The following is a 25,661-nucleotide window of genomic DNA, read 5'->3' on the forward strand; positions in this document are numbered from 1 at the left end:
ATGTGGGTCTCGACGGGATGAACGTTGTGAGTTGGCTTTTCAGGAGCTAAAATGCCATTTGACACAAGGAGGTGTTAGCTTTTGGTGATCCTAACTTACTTTACATATTACATGTTGACGCAAGTATGAATGGCCTGGCTTGTGTGCTATACCAACCACATCCTGAGGGATTGCGCCCAGTGGCATTCTTTAGCAGAAGTCTCTCCCCCTCTGAAAAGAATTACCCAGCGGACAAGCTGGCATTAAAATGGGCCATAGTTGACAAGCTACGTGATTATCTTTAGTGACTTTTGAGGTCAGATCGGACAAAAATCCCCTGACCTACCTCCTGAAGTCGGCTAAGCTAGATGCTACTGGTCACAGATGGCTGGTAGCTTTGTCTACTTACTAGTTCAGTTTGAAGTATCGGCAGGGGAGGAAAAACATTGATGCAGATGCTTTGTCTAGGCGACCTCATTCCCTGTCGGAACTGGAAGAAAACTGGCAGGAAATTCCAATTTCTGGGGTTTGTCAATCTGCTGAGGCAAAGGGGAAATAGAAGAGCGACAATATTCTAGGCATAGATGACATAGATGAACAGCAGAGTGGTGACTTACCTGATGTCAAAACGGGGTGTTGCCAATCTACATTTCTGGTCACAGGGTAGTTACCTGACTTGAGGCCTGGTGAAATAAATGCCGCTCAGAAAAAAGGATCCTTGCCTTAGATTGGTATAGATAGTGGTTAGGCAGAAATGTCCTGCTAGCAGTGTTCAGTCTGATCACCCTGATGTGAAACTTCTAAAGAAAGAATGAGAGAGATTGTCAGTTAGTCAAAGCCTATTGTATAGGGAGGTTACTAGACCCGGCATAAGTGAAAGACAGCAACTCTTGCTTCCTACTGAGTTTTGTGATTCTGTGTTGACATGTCTTAATGATGGTAATGGTCGTTTATGGTTTGAGAAAACCCTATGCGCTCATGCGTGACAGGTTTTTCTGGCCTAGGATGAAAGCCGAAGTGGAGGCTTACTGTAAAAGCTGTGACTGCCGCATCCTGAGGAAGACTTTGCTTCAGAGTCACATTTACACAGTTCTGTTCCTCTGGACCTAGTCTGTATTGATTTCCAGTCAATTGAGCCGGACACCTGAAATGTATGCAATGTGTTGGTAATTACCAATCATTTTACTTGGTATGCCCAAGCCTTTCCATACAAAGACCAGAAAGCTTTATCTATTGCAAGAACCTTGTGGGAGAAGTATTTTGTTCGCTATGGTCTGCTGAATCGAATCCATTCTGATCAAGGCCGGTACTTTGAGAGCCAGTAGATTAAGGAGATGCTGACCATGTTGGGGGTACAGAAATCCCGAACTTCTCCATACCATCCACAAGGAGACCCACAACTGGAGAGGTTTAACTGAACACTTCTTGATATACATATGGGCCCCAACGGAAATCCAAGCGCTTGGTTCAGACCCCGCGTGCCTCGCTCTCGCCATGCAGAGGGGATTCTCCCGTCTTCTTTGAGCGCCCAGACCTGCATCCCTCGGCTGATGCGAGCGACATGGTTTCTTTGGCGCAATAGAGGAAGAACCGCTAGATGACAGCATGTATTTAGCAGCGTCAGATGCGGAGGATATTTAGAGCTCTTCCTTCGACCCCGCCCCTTTGCCGACTATGGATTCCAGCGTCACCAAGACGAGTATGGACGCCGAGCTCTTCCACATTCTCTCTAAAGCGGTGGAAGAGCTGGGTTTAGAGTGGTCCACGCCGGAGGAGCCCATTTGGAGCCGTCTGGATGAATGGTTCCTGCCGGGTTGCTGTCAGGCTCCTCATCAGCGAGCTGCGCCTTTTTTTCCAGAGGTCCATGACGAGCTCACTAAGTCATGGCGCGCTCCTTATTCAGCTTGCCTTCGCACGTCCGTTTCATCCGCGTTCTCCACGGTCGACGGCGTGGACGAAAAGGGCTATGAGGGCCCGCCCACTGCCATCGGATGGAGAGCGAAGGTCGTGCACCCCTAAAAACCTTGCAGAACAACGTCTGCGCTTGCTGGAGGAGCTTACTCTTCCTCTGGGCAGGCAGCCTCAGCTCTGCACTCAATGGCCGTGCTCCAGGTTTTTCAGGCAAAACTCCTCCAAGTTATGGACGAGTCGGAGCCCGATCCTGCGGCCTTCAAGGAGCTGCACAGTGCGACGGACCTGGCCCTTCAAGCTACGAAGGTGACAGCTGAGGCCATCAGGAGGTCAATGGCCAATTTAGTGGTGTTGGACCACCACTTGTGGCTAAACCTGACGGAGATCAAAGAGACGGACAAAGTTCCTTTCCTCGATTCTCCAGTTTGTCTCACGGGGCTGTTCGGACCCGCCGTCGAAGGGTTTGCAGAGCGCTTTACTGCCGCGCAGAAGTCATCTCAGTTACTGCGACACTTCTTACCGAAGCGTTCAAGCTCTGCGAGTGCCACCAGTCGCCCCTAAACCCGCCCCAACGCAGCACCCGGCTAGATCTGTGCCTCCTCAGCCTACTCAACAGCCTGAGCTTCCGCAGCACTCCCGCTCGGCCAGACGCCACTCATTTTTGAGACGCCAAGGACCCCGGCCCAAGTTGACGCTGGATCCTGCGCCTCGGGCGCCATCCTGATTTACTGGACAGGAAGAGGAGGGGGCAAAGTCTCACCGTCGCCGGACCACCCCCTAAACGATCTCTGTTATGCCCCCAAGCACCCCGTTCTGTTCCGGGTGCCGGCGGCGATGTGTTTGTAAATGCTGTTGTGGATATTGGACCCGTTCTGAAAGCGCCCACACAAGCAGCCACTGTTATAGCAAAAACAATAAAACACAAACATTTTCAGACAGAGAGCATACTTCCTCTTCCACTTACAACGAGTGTCAGATCTCCTCATGGCGATCTGCCACTCGAACCAATCCAACCCCTCGCCACATGGGCAGAAGCCTGGCAGGCCATCCCCAGAGCGTCAGATTGGGTTTTGGGGATTATAAAGCGAGGTTATTCACTCCAGTTCGCTCGAAGACCCCCGCAATTCAGCAGTGTGGTTCCCACCTTAGTGCAGAGCAAGGACGCTCATGTCCTACGCTCCGAGGTGATGGCCCTACTGGTGAAGAGTGCCGTAGAAACGGTCCTGCCAGAGCAGAGTGAGTCAAGATTCTACAGTCGCTACTTCATCGTCCCCGAAAAGGGTGGCGGACTTCGGCCCATCCTCGATCTCAGACACCTGAACCACGCGCTCATGAAGCGGCCGTTCAGGATGACTACATTGAATCAGATCCTCTCGCAAATACGCCGAGGGGACTGGTTCTTTTCCCTGGATCTGAAAGACGTATACTTTCACACCCAGATAGCCCCCCAACACAGACAATTCTTGAGATTCGCCTTCGAGAGAGTGGCTTATCAATACATGGTCCTGCCCTTTGGGCTGTCCCTGGCTCCTCGTACTTTTACGAAGTGCATAGATGCGGCTCTCTCCCCTCTGAGAGAGAAAGGAATCCGCATTCTGAATTACCTCGACGACTGGCTCATCTTAGCCCAGTCAGAGGCCGAGCTAGTGTCTCACAGATCCCTCCTCCTCAGCCACTTGAAGTGCCTAGGACTCAGGGTCAACTTTGCCAAGAGCTCGCTGTCCCCCAGCCAACGAACTTCGTTCCTGGGTGCAGTTTTCGACTCAGCCCGCATGAGGGCAGCAGTCGCTCCAGAACGTACTCTAGCTATTCACCAGCTCGCGGCTTCCTTCAAAATTGGAGCCATACGCCCTCTCAAAACGTTTCAAAGGATGCTAGGCCTTATGACCTCGACATCTCCAGTGGGCCTGTTGGGCCTGCTTCGTATGAGACCCCTCCAGTACTGGCTGAAACCACAAGTGCCGCCCAGCGCGTGGCGTCACGGTTGCCTTCGTATCAGGGTGACCCAGGCCTGCGTTGCGGCTCCGGCCCCCTGGAAGGACCCCCAATGGTTCAAACAGGGTGTAACTATGGGCATCATTCACAGGAGGAAGGTTGTCTCGACGGACGCTTCCAACACGGGTTGGGGAGCTCTGTGTGAGGGCAAACTGGCCTTCAGCTCATGGTCGGTCACGGAAGGTTGGCTACACATCAACTGCCTCGAGATGACAGCAGTATGTCGAGCTCTTCAGATCTTCTTGCCAGACCTGAAGGGGCACCACGTGCTAGTCCGCTTGGACAGCATGACAGTGGTCGCCTATATAAATCGCCAAGGCGGGCTCTTCTCGAAGCGCCTTTTCGAGATGGTAAAGCGCCTCTTGGAGTGGGCACATCTCAATCTGCGGTTGTTGAGGGCAGCACATGTCCCTGGCGTGCTGAACCAGGGAGCAGACATGCTATCTCGGAGCAACGTCCCCTCAGAGGAGTGGATGCTCCACCCACAGACGGTTCAGAAAATCTGGGAGGTCTTTGGCAGGGCAGAGGTCGACTCTCATTGCCCAATATATTTTTCAAAGAGCGAGGATGTGTTGGCCCACGATTAGCCCAATATTCTCCTGTATGCTTTCCCCCCGATCGCTCTTATCCCTCAGGTAATCAGACAAATCAAGGACCACAAAGACAGAGTCCTCCTAGTGGCCCCACTCTGGAGAAACCAACTTTGGTTCTCAGAGCTATCTCAGCTGATTATAGCGGCCCTGTGGCCCATTCCCCTGAGGCAGGACCTTCTCTCTCAGGCGAACAGGACAATTTGGCACCCCCAACCCGAGTTGTGGGCATTACATCTTTGGGCTCTCGACAGGAATCAGTAGATCTCCCTAAAAGTGTCCAAAATACTATATCATAGGCTAGAGCCCCGTCCACGAGACGCTTCTATGCCCTTAAATGGTCGGTCTTCTCTGCCTGGTGCACAACCCGCGGCGAAGATTCTATTTCCTGCGACATATCAGTGATATTGTTCTTTCTACAAGAGCTGTTGGACAAGGGTCGCTCCCCTTCCACGCTAAAGGTCTATGTGGCAGCTATAGCAGCTTCTCATGTTCCTATAGCAGGACAGTCTGTGGGTCGGAACAACCTATTTGTTCGTTTCCTGAGGGGTTCCAGGAGGCTTAATCCGCCCCGGCCCCCTACCGTCCCCGTGTGGGATCTGCCCACAGTACTGAGGGCCCTCAAGGGGTCCACTTTCGAGCCACTACAGTCTGTAGACCTAAAAACCTCATCATTAAAGACCGATGTTACTGGCGTTAACATCGGTCAAACGAGTAGGTGACTTACAGGCTCTCTCGGTGAGTCCTGCCTCGAGTTTGGGCCTAACGACTCCAAGGTCGTTCTGAAGCCGAGACATTGTTATGTTCCTAAGGTACTCTACACCCCATTTAGAGGACAGGTTATCACTCTCTCGGCGCTTCCTCCATCAGAGGAAGACCCGGAGTTGAGCCTTCTCTGCCCTGTCAGGGCACTGCGAATTTACATAGAGCGTTCCGCTCCATTCAGGCAGTCGGAACAACTCTTTGTGTGCTTTGGCGGCCGCATCAAAGGGTCTCCGGTCACAAAGCAGAGAATTTCTCGATGGCTAGTTGACGCTATTGCGCTGGCATACTCCTCCCTGGGCCTGCATAGCCCCATAGCAGTTAGAGCCCACTCCATTTGGGGCGTAGCCTCGTCTTGGGCATGGTCTAGCGTGGTGTCCATGGCAGACATTTGTGTGGCGGCTGGCTGGGCCTCGCCGTCCACGTTCACCAGGTTTTATAGCCTGGACATTCCGGCCTTACAGGCTCGGATCGTTTCTGCCTAGGGGCACACGCCTGTTTATGACAGGCGTATTCCTAGTGCGTTCTTGGCCCTTTCTAAAACGTGCTGAGACGACACAGGATTATTTTGGAATGGTTATCTTAGGCTAGGCTGTCCTCGGTGAGTTCAGCCCTCCTGCCTCCATCGGGTTTCACCCTTCTTAAACTGGTCCCTCTGGGCCTTATTGCTCAAGGCCGGTTCATGCCAATCGTTCGACGTTCATGGCACGGCGTGATTGTATTGGTTCCCCATAGCATCTAACGACACAGTACGAATGTAGCATCGAAAGGGAACATACTCGGTTACTAACGTAACCTCGGTTCCCTGAGATACGGGAACGAGTGCTGAGTTGCAGGCTGTGCCATAACGTTGCACAACTCAGTGTCGTCGCTTCAGTCGATTTGACCTGAGATCCTATGGCGCTATGCCCGCTTATATAGCCAGATCGTGGCGGGCTTCCTTGCCATAGGCGCGTTCAGTTCCGCTGCTGAGCCATTGGTTCGCTTTGTTGCACTGCACGAACCAATGGCCGCGCAGTTTTCACTGTGTGATTGTAAAGGCTTCAGTCATTGGAGAAAAAGGAGTTTTCCCCATAGTGTCTAGCAACGCAGTACTCGTTTCTGTATCTCAGGGAACCAAGGTTTCGTTAGTAACCGAGTACGTTTTTTTCATCTACCTTTTATGTAACTAGTGTGTGTGGTAGTTGAGTTGTCATGAATTCCACTTCACAATGAGAGTGCTGCTTTCTCTTGGTTAGTTTTTCATGTGTTTTTGTTTGTTTTGCCATGTGCATTTGTTTCGGTTCGACTCCTGACGCCATCCCTGTCATGTCATTGGTTGGTTCCCCTAATGTGTTCATCTGTTCTATGTTTCACTTCGATTAGTTTGCCTATTTATATTGTCTTGAAGTCTTGATAATTTCAATATTGCCACCATTATTAGAGGTGCAACTTTACACATGTGCCTGTTTAACTTTTTTTGAGATTTGCCTCATGATTTGGATTTGTTGATCATTACCAGCCATTTTAATAAAAATCGTCCTCTGTAATTGTCACCGTCTCTGCTGCCTGAAACAATAATTTCAATATTGACAACAATATAAGATGCATAAATATATTAGGATAAATTCAGTTATATTGGGACAGTTAAACCTAGCATTACTTATTTTCTGGCTTGATAAGTGAACGTAAAAACATATCTTTGCACCTTGCAGTGGAAGTGTTTGATGGAAATTACATGACTTCATTCATGTGACATCATATCAGGGGGCGTGGTCAGAATTCAACAGGAAGTTTTATTTATTATTACATTTAACCTTTATTTAACCAGGTAAAGTCTCGCATGCATGCAAAGTTTCAACAAGCAAAACAGTCATGCAATTATACAATACAGTGAGCATAGCATCATAGCATCCCAAAAAGTTGACCTAAAAATTTCTTGAAGTAGAAAAATGACACACATATTGTACAGTTGTTTCTTTTTTAAATAAGATTCTAAAACTGTTATTTATGATGCATATAAACATGTGATAAACTGTAACAAAATAAGCATAAAGCTAGTTCAAATCATGTCCAGATGTTTATAATTTAATCATTGTGAAGATTTTCAGACATGGGGAGGTCATTAGGAACAGCACAGTGTTCAGTTTAATTGGAACAGTCTTAAATACAATAAGTGGAGAGAGGAAAAGTGAAGGGATGTGATGGATGCATGAATGGATGAATGAAACACCCCACAACTATGGTTAAATGAGGCATTGATGGATTATATGTGCTTTAAATGATGTTTTTATGAAATGTGTGAATAAGCAGGTGATTAAGGTAGACTGGGAAATACAGAATGTTACTTAGACCTCCTACTGAGTATGCAGAGATTTCTACTTAGTGTACTGTCTTCATATCATTTTAATGATGTACATTTATTTGTTTATTTGTTTGTTGTGAGGTGGCAACACGACCCACTTTTACTGATGTTTAGTCAAAACACAAAGTGTTAAAAAACAAGACCATTTCTAAACATTTCCAATATGTCTTCCAGTAAAGATTATATGTGTACTTTTGCATTTTGTATTCCACTTTTCCAAAATAATCTTTACTCTATACACCCATAAAAATAAACTGATGTAGAGAGTGATTAAAGATCTGATAAATTATCACACACATATGAGTAGTGTCAATATAGCAACATTTACACAGCTACATACAAAGAACTCTTTCAGCTAAATCATTTATTAAAGTTAAAGAGAGACAGTGTGAGCACGGCTGAGCAGGGCTGGTGTGAGGTGAGCTGGAAAGCAAGTGGTACAACACTAGTTTAGCTTTGGAAGAAAATATCACCAAAATCTTAATCATTTACATGTGAGCAGATATACTGTATCTACACTCTGAATGGTTACCTAAATTCTGTATTCAATTTTAATATGTTACTACTTCTTTAAATGATAGTGTCCGAAATAAATTCATACATAGAAACAGTAGTGATTTTTTTTCTTACAGAGAGTCCTAAACCTGTGGTGTCTATAACGCCTGATACACAGATGTTCAGAGGAGAGACTGTGACTTTCAGGTTTGACATACAAGAAGGAAGAGACACTAAGTGGACACATGGCTGGTATAGGGATTACACATCCTACCCATCCCACACAACACAGAAGTTCAGCATCAGCTCTGCTGAAAATGATCAACATGGTAAATACACCTGCACAGGGAGGAAGAGAAGTGACTCTCAGATCTCAGAGACGAGTGATCCTGTTACACTCTCTGTATCAGGTGAGTGTGTGAATGTATGTTATTGCTTACGTTATGTATGTTAAATTTATCACTAGTTTCAGATTTTGTTCCAGATTTTATCATATGAGACACAAAGTCCCATTATAAAGATTTTACAGCTTCTTTTTTGTCTGTTTACTTTTGACTTTCAATTTCCTAGTTTAAAGTTACCGATTCAATTGATTTGTAAAGAATCACTACAACTTATTAGTCAGTCTGACTGCTGGAATGTCATTTTGCCTTTAATTTTATTTTAAGATTGTTAGAAAATCATTGATATGTATAAGAAACATGTTCTTCACCTAATAGTCAAGCTGATGCTACTGTCATGATTCTACATGTTTGAAAACCGAGTTCAATGCTTCACTGTTGTGGCTTCACAATAAAAATCTGTAAGTTTAGTTGCGTGAAGAAGATTTTTAAAGAGATACTGATGTGTGCAGTTGGTGGTGCAGGTTGTGTCAACCCAAGCTTACAACAGCAAAACACACTTTACCCCATTTTTCTTTAACATGCACACACAAGAACTAGAACACACCTCAGTCCAACACAGAGTCTCTGTAACACATCAGCTGCACCAAAGAGCCCTACGTTCACTGACTGGAGGAATTCAGCAATAAAGATCTACTTGTTAAAAATAACTAAAAATGTACACTCTAGTAAGAAAATCACAAAGCCAAACAATGTGTCATGTCAGTGCCGGAATCTGCACCGGACTCTATTTCCCACAATGCACCATCACCTACAAACATGGACACGGGACTACAACACCCATGCACCATGTTCAGTGTCACGTTCACAGTCACCCAATTCCTGATCACACACACCTGGACCCTGTTAGCACACACACTGTATAAGCACACACACTGTATAAGCACACTCACTGCACCAGCACACTGCAAAGTATTTGTTCAGTTTGTGTTCTCACCTGATGCACTAAGCCTTTGTTTGTTGCTTCCTAATTCTGGTTTTGACCCTCGTCTTTGCCTTTGACTCTTGAACTTTGTGTTGTTCTGTGATCTCCAGTTTGTACCTCGCCTGACCTTCAGCCTGTTTAACTTTTTTGAGATTCGCCTCATGATTTGGATTTGTTTTTCATTACCAGCCTCTGTAATTGTCACCGTCTCTGCTGCCTGACACAATAATTTCAATAGTGACAACGTTATAAGATGCATAAATATAATAAGATAAATTCAGGTATATTGGGACAGTTAAACCTAGCATTATTTATTTTCTGGCTTGATAAGTGAACGTAAAAACGTATCTTACTGAGGCCCTGCAGTGGAAATGTTTGATAGAAATTACATAACTTCATTCATGTGACATCATATCAGGGGGCGTGGTCAGAATTCAACAGGAAGTTTTATTTATTATTTCATTTAACCTTTATTTAACCAGGTAAAGTCTCATTAAGATTAAAAATCTCTTGAAAAAGAAGGCAGCATGCAAAGTTTCAACAAGCAAAACAGTCATGCAATTATACAATACAGTGAGCATAGCATCATAGCATCCCAAAAAGTTGACCTAAAAATTTCTTGTATATATTTTTAAAAATAATATTCTAAAACTGTTATTTAAGATGCATATAAACATGTGACAAACTGTAACAAAATAAGCATAAAATGAGTTCAAATCATGTCCAGATGTTTATAATGTAATCATTGTGAAGATTTCCAGACATGGGGAGGTCATTAGGAACAGCACAGTGTTCAGTTTAATTGGGACAGTCTTAAATACAATAAGTGGAGAGAGGAAAAGTGAAGGGATGTGATGGATGCATGAATGGATGAATGAAACACCCCACAACTATGGTTAAATGAGGCATTGATGGATTATATGTGCATTAAATCATGTTTTTATGAAATGTGTAAATAAGCAGGTGATTAAGGTAGACTGGGAAATACAGAATGTTACTTAGACCTCCTACTGAGTATGCAGAGATTTCTACTTAGTGTACTGTCTTCATATCATTTTAATGATGTACAGTTATTTATTTATTTATTTATTTATTTATATGTTTGTTTGCTGTGAGGTGGCAACACGACCCACTTTTATTGATGTTTAGGCAAAACACAAAGTGTTAAAAAACAAGACCATTTCTAAACATTTCCAATATGTCTTTCAGTAAAGATTATATGTGTAGTTTTGCATTTTGTCTTCCACTTTTCCAAAATATTCTTTACTCTATACACTCATAAAAATAAATTGATGTAGAGTAGAGAGAGATTAGAGACCTGTTAAATTATCACACACATATGAGTAGTGTCAATATAGCAATATTTACACAGCTACATACAGAGAACTCTTTCAGCTAAATCATTTATTAAAGTTAGAGAGAGACAGTGTGAGCACGGCTGAGCAGGGCTGGTGTGAGGTGAGCTGGAAAGCAAGTGGCACAACACTAGTTTAGCTTTGGAAGAAAATATCACCAAAATCTGTACAACTCTTTTAACAAGCTGCTCAGAGGCTGTAAAAGGGGCTTCATAAAGGTCAAAAAGTTACTCCTTCAGAAACATCAACATGCTCGAGTCGAGACCTGCCTGAGTGTGAATGAGTGAAGAGGTTCAGTTTTATACTGAACCACTGAGTGTAAGAGGCTGTAGAATCTGAAAGAATGAGAATTATTGTTTTCTAGCACTATTTTTTTGCTTTTTTATTAAGTATACCTGTTAAAAGTGTAATCACTTTTTACTGTCAGTTATTTCTAACATTATTGTGATCTACATTTACTTCATTAGTAGTGATTGTTAAAATGACTCAGTGCACCTCTGACAGAGCTTCATCATTTACATGTGAGCAGATATACTGTCTTCCATTTTAAAATCTTACTACTCATTTAAATAATGGTGTTGGGAATTAATTCATATATAGAAAAAGTATTGATTTTTTTTTTTTAATTGTAGTCCTAAACCTGTGGTGATTATAGAGCCTGATACACAGGTGTTCAGAGGAGAGAGAGTGACTTTCAGGTGTGACATACAGAGAGGAGGAGACACTGAGTGGACACACAGCTGGAATAAGAATGATCACACACTCTACTCAGACAGAACAACACAGGAGTTTGACTCAGTTAGAAATGATGCCAGTGTTAAATACACCTGCAGAGGGAGGAGAAGTGACTCTCAGAGCTCAGAGAACAGTTACTACTTATATGTAAAAGTTATCAGTAGTTTTAGGTTTCATGTTTTTTCCCAGATTTTTTCAGCTACATAGTGTCATTATAGCAACTTTAAATTTCTTTTTGATTTTTATTTTCCTATTTTAAAGCCATCAATTAACTTGATTTGTCAAGAATCACCACAACTGATTAGCCAATCTGATTGGTGGCACAGAGTAAGCATTAAGTAAGAAAGGCAGTCAGTCCCACATCATCTTCCCTCTGCTATTATTTGAAACGGAAGGAAATAAATTCGTGTACGAGAAACACTTTCCTATTTATCTAATAGTCAAGCTGATTCTACTGTCATGGTTCTACAAGTTTAAAAAAGCTTTTTTCACTGCTGAGGATTCACAGTAAAGTGTTCAAGTTTAATAATTGACTAACATTTCTAAACAGATACTGATAGGTGCAGGTTGTGATATATGACTTGACACACTATTTACAAAACATCAAACTAACAATAACAAATACAGTGACTTTTACACTTCAGTTCAATCGTTCAATTTCATTTTATAGAATGTTCTGCATATAAGCTGTGTTGAAGAGTCATATTGAAAATTGTTTAACACTGTATCTAAATGCTGAATCAGACACAAAAATAATAAAACTTATGATGTAAAGATAAAAGAAGCTCTGATACCTTCATCATTTCATATCAACAGAAAAACCCAAACCGACTGTGAGTGTGAATCCTCAGAGCTCCGTCTACACTGGAGACAGCATTACTCTGAGCTGTAAGTCTGTGAAAAAAAAATTATTGGAATTGTGTAATTATATAATAGATTTAAATGATGTTTACATGTACTGTATGTGCTGAAGTTTTTATTATCTTTGAATAGCGAGACCAAAGCCTGTAGTGAAAGTACAGGCAGCTGAGCGTGTGTTCATTGGGGAAACTGTCACTTTCTCATGTGAGATACAGACTGAAGGATCCTGGCAGTATCGCTGGTATAGGGATAATAATGAACTCAGAGATGCTGCAGGAAAGAAAACATACACAATCTCTAATGTTAAAGCCTCTGATAAAGGTGATTATACCTGTAGAGGAACAAAGTCATCAGACCCAAATTACACACAGACCAGTGATGCTGTTACACTGACTGTATCAGGTGAGTGTGTTTTATGTCTATTATGTTAATATTGTCTATTGCATTAAAACTAAAAAGTGTAGAGATGTGTTCTGTATAGAACTGCTTTAAACATTGAATAATATCAAATAAAAGAGTAATGTGTATCACAAGAATGTATCAACTTTGTACATCAAGACTGAAGGGATCTGAGTATGAGTTCATCAAGAAGAAAGATAATCACTTGTTTAAATCATCTTATTTACTTCTTAAGTAATTTACTAATTATAAACCACAGAAGAATCACATCATGTAGGCACCTGCTATTTCCTAATGTTTGGTCTGTTTCCTTTTTTAGCAAATAAATGTGAACATGATTATTTAGCTTACTATGCTACACTAATAAAGTAATATAATAAAAGGAAAAGATGTGTAGGCTTAATTATTGTTTAACCGAGACCAGGATCATCACAGAGACAGCAAAAATGTTTTCACTCTGTAGAGGTGATTAGTACAGTAAATATTACATTACTCCTGAACTGTGTGTTTCGTCTCTAACAGAAAAACCTAAACCTGAACTCACATCAGACCTTAAAGGAGCTGCACTGACAGGAAACCCAGTGATTCTGTCCTGTACACTGAAGCTGCAGTCTGCTGGATGGAAGTTTTACTGGATCAAACCCACACAGAGCACTGAGAGTGAGACTGAAACACACTCCTACTTCATCAGATCAGTTACAGTCTCTGATGGAGGTCAGTACAAGTGCAGAGCTGGAAGAGGAAACCCAGTCTACTACACACACTACAGTGATGCACTCTGGGTAAATGTTACTGGTGAGTATGTGACTGCACTGCACAGAAAGTGTTAACAGTAGAGCTGGGTAGGAACACACAGTTACTAACACTAACCCTAAGCTATATTTACACTTCTTTATATATAGAAGAAATAAATTTTCCCCACTATCATGCTCGAGTGTGAATGAGTGAAAAGGAGGAGGTTTGAACTTTTATACTGAACCATTGAGTGTAAAAAACTGCTGAATCAGAAAGGATGAGAGAGATTAGAGAGTCGTTGTGAGGTGTTATGAATTGATAATGTGTGTGTGTGTATCTGTGTGTGTAGACATGCAGTGATGAGTAATGTCTGTCTGACTTTTTGTGATTTAGCTCCGGTGCAGTGCAGCACTTCAAACGAAAAGCTACTTTTTACTCAGAAAATTATTGTCATTGCTAGCATCTTTAATGCTCTATGTGTATTTTAATCTATTATCTTCATTACTTCACACCACAAAACTTTTTTTTATCTCTTAACTAATAAATAACTAGTTTTTTAATCAAAATAAATGTTAATAAAATATTGACATAGATTGATATATACTAATATGACTAAAATTGTTAACAGGTGAGTCTTCTCCAGTGTCTCCTCCAGTAATGATAAGGATGTGCACATCAGAATTATTTTTTTTTCTAACCTTATTTATTTTTTTTTTATTAAATATATCTGTTAAGTGTAAACAAATTATATTCACTCAGTTATTTCTAGCATTATTTTGCACCTTTTACTTTTAGTTTCTTGTTCCCTTGCTGACACTCAGTCTTCCTAAAGATGAATAGTCAGGGAAACAGGATAAAAAACACACTGTCATTCAGACAGGAATCAATAGTGGAAAAGATCTAAAGTTTCAGAACAGTAACTTGATTAATTTTAGGATTGAGTCAGTTTTCCGAATTGTCATCTACATTTACTTCATTAGTAGTGATTGTTAAAATGACTCAGTGCACCTCTGACAGAGCTTCATCTTTTTTTTTTTTTTTTTTTTTTTTTTTTTACAGAGAGTCCTAAACCTGTGGTGATTATAGAGCCTGATACACAGGTGTTCAGAGGAGAGAGAGTGACTTTCAGGTGTGACATACAGAGAGGAGGAGACACTGAGTGGACATACAGCTGGAATAAGAATGATCACACACTCTACTCAGACAGAACAACACAGGAGTTCATCATCAGCTCAGTTACAGACTCTGACGGTGGTAAATACACCTGCAGAGGGAGGAGAAGTGACTCTCAGAGCTCAGAGATCAGTGATCCTGTTACACTCTCTGTATCAGGTGAGTGTGTGAGTTTATGTTATTACTTTTTTATTACATATGTTATTATTTTGGTTTTTATTATATGTAAAATGTATTGCTACTTTAAGTTTTCAGATTTGTTCCAGAGTTTTTTCAATGAACTGCACTGTAACTGAGTCTCATTATAATGACTTTACAGCTTCTTTCTGTCTGCTTACTTTTAATTCTCACTTTTCTGTCTTAAACCCTCAAATTCACTTGATTACTGGTCAAGACAGGAATCATCACAACTTATTATTCAGTCTGACTGCTGGAACATCATTTTGCCATTAATTTTAGTATAAATTACTAGAAAATCATTGATATGTATAAGAATCATGTTCTTCACCTAATAGTCAAGCTGATGCTACTGTAATGATTCTGCATGTTTGAAAAACGATTTCAATGCTTCACTGTTGTGGCTTCACAGTAAAGATCTGTAAGTTTAATTAAGTGAAGAAGATTTTTTAAATAGATACTGATGTGTGCAGTTGGTGGTGCAGGTTGTGTCAACCCAAGCTTACAACAGCAAAACACACTTTACCAGAACTTGTGTTGGCAGTAAGGTACTGTAAAATTTAGAGTAAACAACTGTAAAACATATTTACAGTGAATTACTGTAATATCATAATGTTGTATAAAATAATATAACCCAGAACACTTGCTCATTTGAGTGATGCAGGATAAAACTGAGCTGAAGGATCGTGCCAAACCATGACAACTTGGCAGTGCTAGGATTTGAACATATAACCTTCTGATTCATGACGCTAAGCTTTAACCACTGAGTCATCACAACTACACCATAATTAACTTGCACTGATTCAACTACTTCTACCACTGAATTAACTCCACTAAAAGATTACATTGAATCAATGCAAGCTAGTGGTGCTAGTTGCGGTACCTCAGTGGTTAAGGTTTCGAGTCAAGGATTAGAAGGTTGTGTTCAAATCCCAGCACCACCAAACTGCATTGATTGTGTCCTTGAGCGAGACTCTTCAGCTCAGTTGTTTCTTGCATTAACCAAATATATGGGGTTACGTGTTATTTTATACTATGTATAATATTACAGTGCTTTACTGTAAATATGTTTTATAGTAAAATTTGCTGAAAGTTTCACAGTACTCTGTTGGCAACCCAGATTGCCAGTAAATTACTGTAAAATCTACAGTAAAGTTTTTTACAGTGAAAACAAAGTTTCTGTAACACATCAGCCACAGCACAGAGCCCTACCTTCACTGACTGGAGATTTCAGCAATAAAGATCTGCTTGTTAAAAATGACTACAAATGTGCACTCTAATAAGAAAATCACAAAGCCAAACAATAATTTTCAATGTTGACAATATAATATTGTAAATATAATAGGATAAATTCAGGTATATTGGGACAGTTAAACTTAGCATTATTTATTTTCTGGCTTGATAAGTGAATGTCATTTATGTGACATCATATAAGGGGGTGTGATCAGAAAGAATGAGGTAGTTTTATTTATTATTTCATTTAACCTTTATTTAACCAGGTAAAGTCTCATTAAGATTTAAAAATCTCTTTTTCAAGAGATACCTGGGCAAGAAGGCAGCATGCAAAGTTTCAACAAGCAAAACAGTCAAGCAATTATACAACAGAGTTAGCATAGCATCATAGCATCCCAAAAAGTTGACCTAAAAAATTTCGCAATGTAGAAAAATGACACACACACACACACACACACACTATAGTTTTTTTTAAATAATAATGTTCTAAAATTATTATTTAAGACGCATATAAACACATGATAAACTGTAACAAAATAAGCATAAAATGAGTTCAAATCATGTCCAGATGTTTATAATGTAATCATTGTGAAGATTTTCAGACATGGGGAGGTCATTAGGAACAGCACAGTGTTCAGTTTAATTGGGTCTTAAATACAATAAGTGGAGAGAGGAAAAGTGAAGGGATGTGATGGATGCATGAATGGATGAATGAAACACCCCACAACTATGGTTAAATGAGGCATTGATGGATTATATGTGCATTAAATCATGTTTTTATGAAATGTGTAAATAAGCAGGTGATTAAGGTAGACTGGGAAATACAGAATGTTACTTAGACCTCCTACTGAGTATGCAGAGATTTCTACTTAGTGTACTGTCTTCATATCATTTTAATGATGTACAGTTATTTATTTGTTTGGCAACACGACCCACTTTTATTGATGTTTAGTCAAAACACAAAGTGTTAAAAAACAAGACCAATTCTAAACATTTCCAATATGTCTTTCAGTAAAGATTATATGTGTAGTTTTGCATTTTGTCTTCCACTTTTCCAAAATATTCTTTGCTCTATACACTCATAAAAATAAATTGATGTAGAGTAGAGAGAGATTAGAGACCTGCATCATCACACAGCAGTTATATTTTGACCCTCACTTCGATCACAGCTGTTATTTAAGTTAAAAAGTTTAAAGTTTCACTGCTGTGCTTTTACAATAAAGAGTTAAATGATTGAATAAGATTTTTAAAAAGACACTAATGCATGCAGTGTGATACAGAATTTGAGACACGATTTATAAATCATCATGTGGAAAAGCAAAATCACAGGAGCAATACAGTGACCTTTACACTTCAGTTCAATCGTTAATTTCTTTTTGTAGACAATATACTGTATACAAACCATGTAAAAATAAAAAGTCACATCACTGAAACCTTTACAATAAACACTGTATCTAAATGCTTAGTTAGGCACAAAGATTAAACTACTGCTCATGTTGTAAAGGTAACTCCAGCTTTTCATCATTTTATATCAACAGGAAAACCCAAACCGACTGTGAGTGTGAATCCTCAGAGCTCCGTCTACACTGGAGACAGAGTTACTCTGAGCTGTAATCTGCTGTCTGTTGGATGGACTTTTCTCTGGTACGATAATCAGCAGTCAAAATATCTGACACCTGTAGATGCACACAGTAACACACTCGATGTAACAGTCTCTAATGAAGGACAAATAAATTACTACTGTAAAGCACGCAGGGGAAACTACGACTCAGAGATCAGTTATCCAGCCACGATTACAGTGAGAGGTACGTCATGTTTTCTACATTTTCACTACACGTTTAAAATTAGGAAGATGGTGAAAACCTAATTATTTTATTATTTTCGTAACTGTTTCAGGAAGTATTATAATTATGTAATTATGTAAATATCTAATATGTTAAATTTATCCTGTATATAGTTAAAACGTTTTTGCTCTCTTTCTATAGCGAGACCAAAGTCTGTAGTGAAAGTACAGGCAGCTGAGCGTGTGTTCATTGGGGAAACCGTCACTTTCTCATGTGAGATACAGACTGGAGGATACTGGCAGTACCACTGGTATAGAGATAATAAAGAACTCAGTGATGCTGCAGGAAAGAAAATGTACACAATCCCTCATGTTAAAGCCTCTGAAAAAGGTGATTATACCTGTAAAGGAACAAAGTCATCAGACCCAAAATACACACAGACCAGTGATGCTGTTACACTGACTGTATCAGGTGAGTGTGTTTTATCTCACATATTGTCTATTTCATTAACAGTGAGAAGTGTAGAGGTGTATTTTGTATAAAACTGCTTTAAACCTGTCTTTTATACTTAATAATGTGGGTTTGTAAATTTGTCTGATGAACACAGTATGTTAGAAACTCTAATCCTGCCAAGAAACTCACCTCATAAACACTGGCTACATGAGCTAAAGGCACGGTTATTATCTTACTGTAATCAAACTTAATTTTGAACTTAACCAGAAAGTGCAAGATGCAGGAATGAAGTGTTTGTATGTGTGATGAATAAAAGTGATCTGCAGGTAAACTGATGTGATCTTCTAAGATTGTAGAACAGAGTTCTGCCAATATAAACATGTGATATAACAGTGAGAGATTACACTTATGACTTGAAATAATAAAAGAATAGAACAGCTACTTTTGCTATATTCAGCTTTATGGATTTGAAAAAAGAAATCATTATTCTACTTCTAATTGTTAATTTGAATAATATCCACTGAATGCGTAATGTGTATCAAAATGTGCATGGTCTCTGTACAGCAAGACCAAAGAGATCTGAGTATCATCAAGATGAATTTATCAAGATGACTATTTTGTCATTATATCATTTATTTATAATAAATCACACAACGCTAAATATGTTGAATAAAAGAATCACATCATGTGGGGACCTGCTACTGGTCTAATCTTTGTTCAGTTTCTCTTTCAGCAAATAAATCTGAACATGATTATTTTAACTTACTGTGCTACACTAATAAAGTAATACAATAATAGAAAAATATGTAGGCCTAGTTATTGTTTAGCTGAGACCAGGATCATCACAGAGACAGCAAAAATGTTTTTCACTCTGTAGAGGTGATTAGTACAGTAAAGATTACATTACTCCTGAACTGTGTGTTTCTTCTCTAACAGAAAAACCTAAACCTGAACTCACATCAGACCTTAAAGGAGCTGCACTGACAGGAAACCCAGTGATTCTGTCCTGTACACTGAAGCTGCAGTCTGCTGGATGGAAGTTTTACTGGATCAAAGACACACAGAGCACTGAGAGTGAGACTGAAACACACTCCTACTTCATCAGATCAGTTAGAGTCTCTGATAGAGGTCAGTACAAGTGCAGAGCTGGAAGAGGAAACCCAGTCTACTACACACACTACAGTGATGCACTCTGGGTAAACGTTACTGGTGAGTATGTGCCTGCACTGCACAGAACATGTTAACAGTAGAGCTGGGTAGGAACACACAGTTACTAACACTAACCCTAAGCTATATTTACACTTCTTTATATATAGAAGAAATAAATTTTCCCCAGTATCATACTCGAGTGTGAATGAGTGAAGAGGAGGAAGTTTGAACTTTTATACTGAACCACTGAGTGTAAAAAACTGCAGAATCGGAAAGAATGAGAGAGTTATTGTGAGGTGTTGTGAATTGTGTGTGTGTGGGTGTGTGTTTGTTGGGGGGGGGGGTTTAGTGGTTAGCATGCTTGCCTCGCACCTCTGGGATTAGGGGTTTGAATCCTGGCCCTGCCCCGAGTGTGTGGAGTTTGTCTGATCTTCCTTGTGCATTGGGGGTTTCCTCCAGTACTCCAATTTCCTCCGCCAGTCCAAAGACATGTGCTGTAGGCTGATTGGCATCTCTAAATTGTCTGTAGTGTGTGAATGGGTGTGTGAGTGTGTGATTGTGCCCTGATTGTGGTACAGAAAATGGATTGTGTGTGTGCGTGCAGCATGTAATAATGAGTAAAAAAATGTGAAATTTTGTGACTTAGCTCTGGTGCAATGTAGCACTTCAAACAGAAAGCTCCTTTTTACTCAGTAAATTATTGTCACTAGCATCTTTTATGCTCTATGTATAGTTTAATCTATAATCTTCCTTACTTCACACTGCAAATCTTTTTTTATATCATTTAATTTTCTTACTTTCTTAAGCAAAATACATTATAATATTGACATACATATTAGAATAATATGAGTATAATTATTAACAGGTGAAGCTCCTCCAGTGTCTCTGATCATCAGTCCCAGCAGAACTCAACACTTTACTGCTGACTCTCTCTCACTGAGCTGTGAGGACCAGAGTGACTCTACTGGATGGACAGTGAGAGGATACACACACAGTGAGACATTGTTCGATTGTTCATCAGTTTCAGGATCTACATGTAACATCAGCTCCCTCTCTACATCACACACTGGAGTTTACTGGTGTCAGTCTGAATCTGGAGGACGCAGTAATTCTGTCAACATCACAGTGCACAGTGAGTCATTTTATCAATTCTCATCAGTAGTATTTTAATATATAAAACATATCTAACATTTAAAAAAATTATTCTAAAGTTTTGTAAAGAAGTTAATTGATAACTTACTTGCAGTAATAACAGATGAATACTTATTTATTATATTGTGATTAACAGAATTGCAGTAAAACCTATTTTAATGTCTGAAAGCTACTGAAAAACTTCTGGAAACTTTACTTAACACAGTGCCTTAGTTCCTTTTAAATGAACAATTACATTAGACTCTTCAGCTCATGTAGCTCTCTGTTTCCTTCTCTCTGAGTCACTCTGTCATGGTTAACATAACTGCATAGCTATGTATTTCCATAACCTGAGAAAATGATGAAAGCTTTAACATTAAACTACATTCATAGATAGTTATTAAGCTGCTGCTGTGTTCTTTAAGATTTATGATGTTAATTGTGTTGTAGGCAGGACAGCATGTAGGTCTGAATGACTGCAATATTAGCTCGAAACTTCTGATATCTTCCATAACTGGATTTAATATTTTTTCAATTATTTTTAAAAATAATTTAAATTATAATATTCATAATATTCAGTCTGTAACTTAACTCCCATTTATTTGTAAATTCCACGAGCTTTGAGTGATTTGTAATTGTAAAAAAAAAAAAAGTCAAATGAAAAAATTGCCACCACAAGCAAAATAGAATACTAGAAAAATGTAGGGAAGTTAGAGCCTGTGGGTCATATAAATGCTACATTGCATATTAAACAAAAAGTTATATGGAGTTGCCATCCATATAACTTGTGATTCCTATTCATCTATTTCAGTCACGTTATCTCTTTCTTATAGCTGTCATAATTATGACCATAATTTATGATCCATACCAAGTCCCAGGGGAAAATATATAGAGATCTGGAGTCAGAAGAGACATTGCCAAATCTACAATTCACATACATTTACGTATTTATTTAATCTACAGTCCATCTCTGTACATGGGCAAGAGTCTGAGGGCTTTAGTGTACAGAAACCTAGCAGTACAAAGTACAAAATGAAGGCACAAAGATTATAAACTTTATGTAATCCCTATGTAAACTTATGTAAACTTGTGGACAGACCTCTACTGATCTGTTCCATGTGAGGTTACTGTATGACCACACTGCCATATTTATTATCAAAAGATTGTGGAAGATGTGGCTATAAATAAACAGCAGTATCACAGCAGTCTCTAGCTTCATAAATAGAAACAAAAGTTTGTGGTCACATTATTTGTGAGCTAAAACTAGCTAGTGAACTGTGTAGCCTAGGTAGATATGTACAGCTACCAAATGCAAATTCAACACTTGGAATCAACTTCAGACCTTTTATCTCCTTAATTTGTCATGAAATAAGGAGGAAACAGGCCACACCTGCTCATGAAACTGCATATCAGTCAACTGTCCAATTACTTTTGAGCCTGTGAAAATGGAGGAACTAATAAAAAATGGCTGTAACTCCTAAACAGTTAATGCAATATTTTTGTTAAACCCCTTGAATCCATTGTGGAGGTGTACAGAGGCAAAATGATGAAAATTGTGTCACTGTCTAAATACTTATGGACCTGACTGTAGATATGGACAGCAGATATGTACAAGAAGATATTTATTATTTTGAAAACCCACTGGTAAATCTACAGACAGCAACATTAAACATCAAACCTCTGCACATCTGTCTCAGACAAATGTTCAGATAATTTATTTAGCTTAGCACATATAGCTATAGCCACCAACTTACTGATGTAAAGTGCTCATTACAGAGAATGGAGTGTTTTGGAATGGAGTAAAATCAAATCATTCAAATTGAATCAAAATCATTATTTTTGACTGAGATTTTCAGAGTCACATTTTCCACAATCTTTTGGTCACAAATATGGCAGTGTGGTCATACAGTAATGTCATATGGAAGAGATCAAGAGGTCTGTCCATAAGTATTTGGACAGTGACACTGGAATTACAGCCATTTTTTACATAGTTCCTCCATTTTCACAGGCTCAAAAGTAATTGGACAAATTAACAATCATAAATTTTAGGAATATGTCTAATACTTGGAAGCAAATCCTTTGCAGTCAATGACTGCCTGAAGTCTGGATCCCACGGATATCACTAAATGCTGACTTTCCTCCCTTGAGATGCTTTGCCAGGCCACAATTTCAAAAATTGGACCTGACTGTATACTTGTATTTTACACACTTTGTGTTTTCAGTGTCGTCTTTCTCTTTCCTGCAGATGGAGATTTGATCCTGGAGAGTCCTGTCCATCCTGTAACTGAGGGAAATCCTCTGACTTTACACTGTTTAATTCGGTCAAAGATCTTAGATTCTGGTGCTGATTTCTATAAAAATTATTCCATCCTCCAGTCCCAGACTAAAGGAGAGATGACCATCCACACTGTCTCAAAGTCAGATGAAGGTTTCTACCACTGTAAACACCCAGAGAGAGGAGAGTCACCGAAAAGCTGGGTTTCAGTCAGAGGTGAGAAATAATTCTTATATTCATTTAAAGAAAACTTTTGCTGTGTTGGAGTCAGTTTTCCATTCTTAAAGCATTTAAAAAATATTTATTATGACTTATTTCTCCTTTACACCTTTTAAGCTACATGAATGCTAGTCACAAGATATTTACTACTCATTGTAATTTATGGTGTAGAAATCTCATTAAACCTCCTTGAAATGACACGACTTTTACACCATTTTCAGTAAAATAAGCACAAGTTATGTTGTATTTGGAGTACTGTAGACCAGAGAAACATGCTGAGTGATTATCAAAGGCTGGCAGGCTAGACTCTGTGTCGATGTTTAGCCAAGATACTTGCATTTCAAGCATTAACACTTTATTTATTAAAGCTCACTTCAGACACTCTACAGTCAACAAACCATCTATAGGCTGTGACTAACCTGCCAGGTGACTGTCATCAACCAGCCTATCAACTCATGCTAGACAATACAGCACTGTCCAAAAGGAAGCCTGATTTTTATACACATTTTGTCTTAGATGTTTATTTTATGTCTTCTACATTATCAGTAGGAAAGAGCAAATATATCTGTCCTCATGTTCAGATTCATATTTTGACATGAAACTTAAATGTATGACCACTAAATTAATGCTTTATATATGATTAATTGTAATTTATTATTATTTTAATTATATTATTATCCATAGTATTTACCCCTTCATTTCTAGCACATGGAGAAGCTCCATCATCGGTGCTGAAGCTCCTCAGCAGTGTCGTAGCGGCCTCTCCGTATGTGCTGGTGACCATCATTCTGGCAGTGAAATGTTCCAGAGCTCGAAGTAAGAACTCACAGTGTTCTTCATTAGCTATAAAATTAAACCCTAACATTTAATAAGAGGCTAATTTGAAGTGCTCATGATTGTGTATTTTACAGATGACCCTGATGAGGACAACAGACCGTACAGAGTGATAGAAGCTGAAGCGTCTGTCTGACTGTCAGGTTTTTACATTATTTTTATAAACTAGCTTTTAAATAACAACATCTCTCAGTGCTACAGAGAACACATTCGTGTATGTGCTCTGTCAGTAAGTACAGTTTTAGTGATGAGTGGCTGTGACGCTGTTTCTGTGATTTTGGATGAAAGCTTTAACTTCTAATGATGCGTTAGGTTTTATATAGAGTGATTTCTATTCCTGATATATTTGTATTTGTATTACTTGTATGCATTTATTTTCACTATTTAAGCTTTGCTTTGTATTATTGTTGTTTTTTTAGCTATATGTCTTGTAATTTGTTTAAATTCCATATTAATGTTTATATTGTAGCCAGCATTTACTCAGGGATGAATATGCAGTATGGTTTGATGCAGTGTGATATTTGTAATTAAATAGAGTAAGGCTTATTTTGTAATATTTTATGGAAAGATGAGTTTTGTTGTTTAAAACAATGTTGTAATGAGACTGAAGTGTGCTTGTTGGATACATTTTAATAAAAACAATGAAGTCTGTAAGAAAAAAAAAAGGTTTTCAGTTTTTACTAAATACCCCATTGGATCATTTATTGCCTAGTTGTCTTTCATAACCCATTCAAAAAGGTTGACAGAGCAGATTTGTTTGAAAATGTTGAGGAGAATGGAGTGTCTGCGTCCTGCAAGACTACAAACCACGCCTATTACAAGGAACGCCCACTACAAGGAACGCCTACTAGCAAATCACACTACACAACATTCCCACGCCCTCTACACAACATTCCCACGCCCTCTCCCCCCTAACCCTAACCCTATGTTTTACGTATTTGTGGTGGGTGTAACTTGTAATAGTGGGTGTGCCTTGTAAGGGGTGTGGTTTGTAATCTTGCATACGGATACACTTGCTATTGAGAGCTACAGGAAGCACGTGACTGCGTGGCGGCGAGAGCAAAGAGAGTCGCAACTCTTTATTTCAGTGGCGCTGGTTTGCCAGAGAGAGCGAGCGGAGTTGGGATTCTTCCTTCATGACTGGCAAATTAAATGTCATTGTCCATCTGCAGGTATGAGTAATTCCTTTTTATGCTGTTTCATTCATCCTTTTTTAGTGGAATATTTTGTTTTGTATATTTTCAGTCGTTTTGTTTCTTTTGTACTTGTTTAGACTGGATGACGTTTGCACTCCCAGCAGATGTGTTTGCTCTCTGTACTGGTTTGGATCGGATGAACCCATTTAGATGTTAGTGGAGTTGTGTTTAAATGGTAATTGCGTTTATTTTAGACAGACTGGGCACGTATTGTGTAGCGGGGGCTTCCTCGTCATCATGGTTACGGGGGAATTCCTGCGTCCAGAGATGCTGCTGCTTTGCTTCGTTGACTTTGGTTTTGAGTTGTCCTGCAGGTTCCAGTCATCTCTCCATCTTTCTCACAGACTGGGGGATTTGGGTTGTTGATGTTATTGTGTTGGTTTGTCGATTGTGTTTTGTTATGTTATTTTGATTGCATTGTTTTATGTGTATTTTAGTTTAGATATTTTTGTTTATTATTTGTTTAGAAACCATCATATGAACGGAAATGATCTGGATGCAGTCTGGTTTGGTTACGCCTGTTGTCTCTGATTGTTGGCATTGTGTACCA

The 25,661-nt window shown here is 39.6% G+C and overlaps 1 protein-coding gene across 1 annotated transcript; it reads left to right on the plus strand.

The window, feature by feature from the left end:
* Nucleotides 1-8,155: 8,155 nt before the first annotated feature.
* On the plus strand, nucleotides 8,156-24,526 carry LOC128318152 (low affinity immunoglobulin gamma Fc region receptor II-b-like). Its single transcript, XM_053233529.1, has 6 exons — nucleotides 8,156-8,486; nucleotides 13,275-13,547; nucleotides 20,322-20,588; nucleotides 22,833-23,078; nucleotides 23,787-23,897; nucleotides 23,993-24,526. The coding sequence occupies exons 1-6, from the start codon at nucleotides 8,156-8,158 to the stop codon at nucleotides 24,049-24,051; spliced, it is 1,287 nt and encodes a 428-aa protein (XP_053089504.1). The 3' UTR covers nucleotides 24,052-24,526.
* The last annotated feature ends 1,135 nt before the right edge of the window (nucleotides 24,527-25,661 follow it).

Source organism: Pangasianodon hypophthalmus, chromosome 4 (genome assembly GCF_027358585.1).
Source record: "Pangasianodon hypophthalmus isolate fPanHyp1 chromosome 4, fPanHyp1.pri, whole genome shotgun sequence".
NCBI lineage: Eukaryota > Metazoa > Chordata > Actinopteri > Siluriformes > Pangasiidae > Pangasianodon > Pangasianodon hypophthalmus.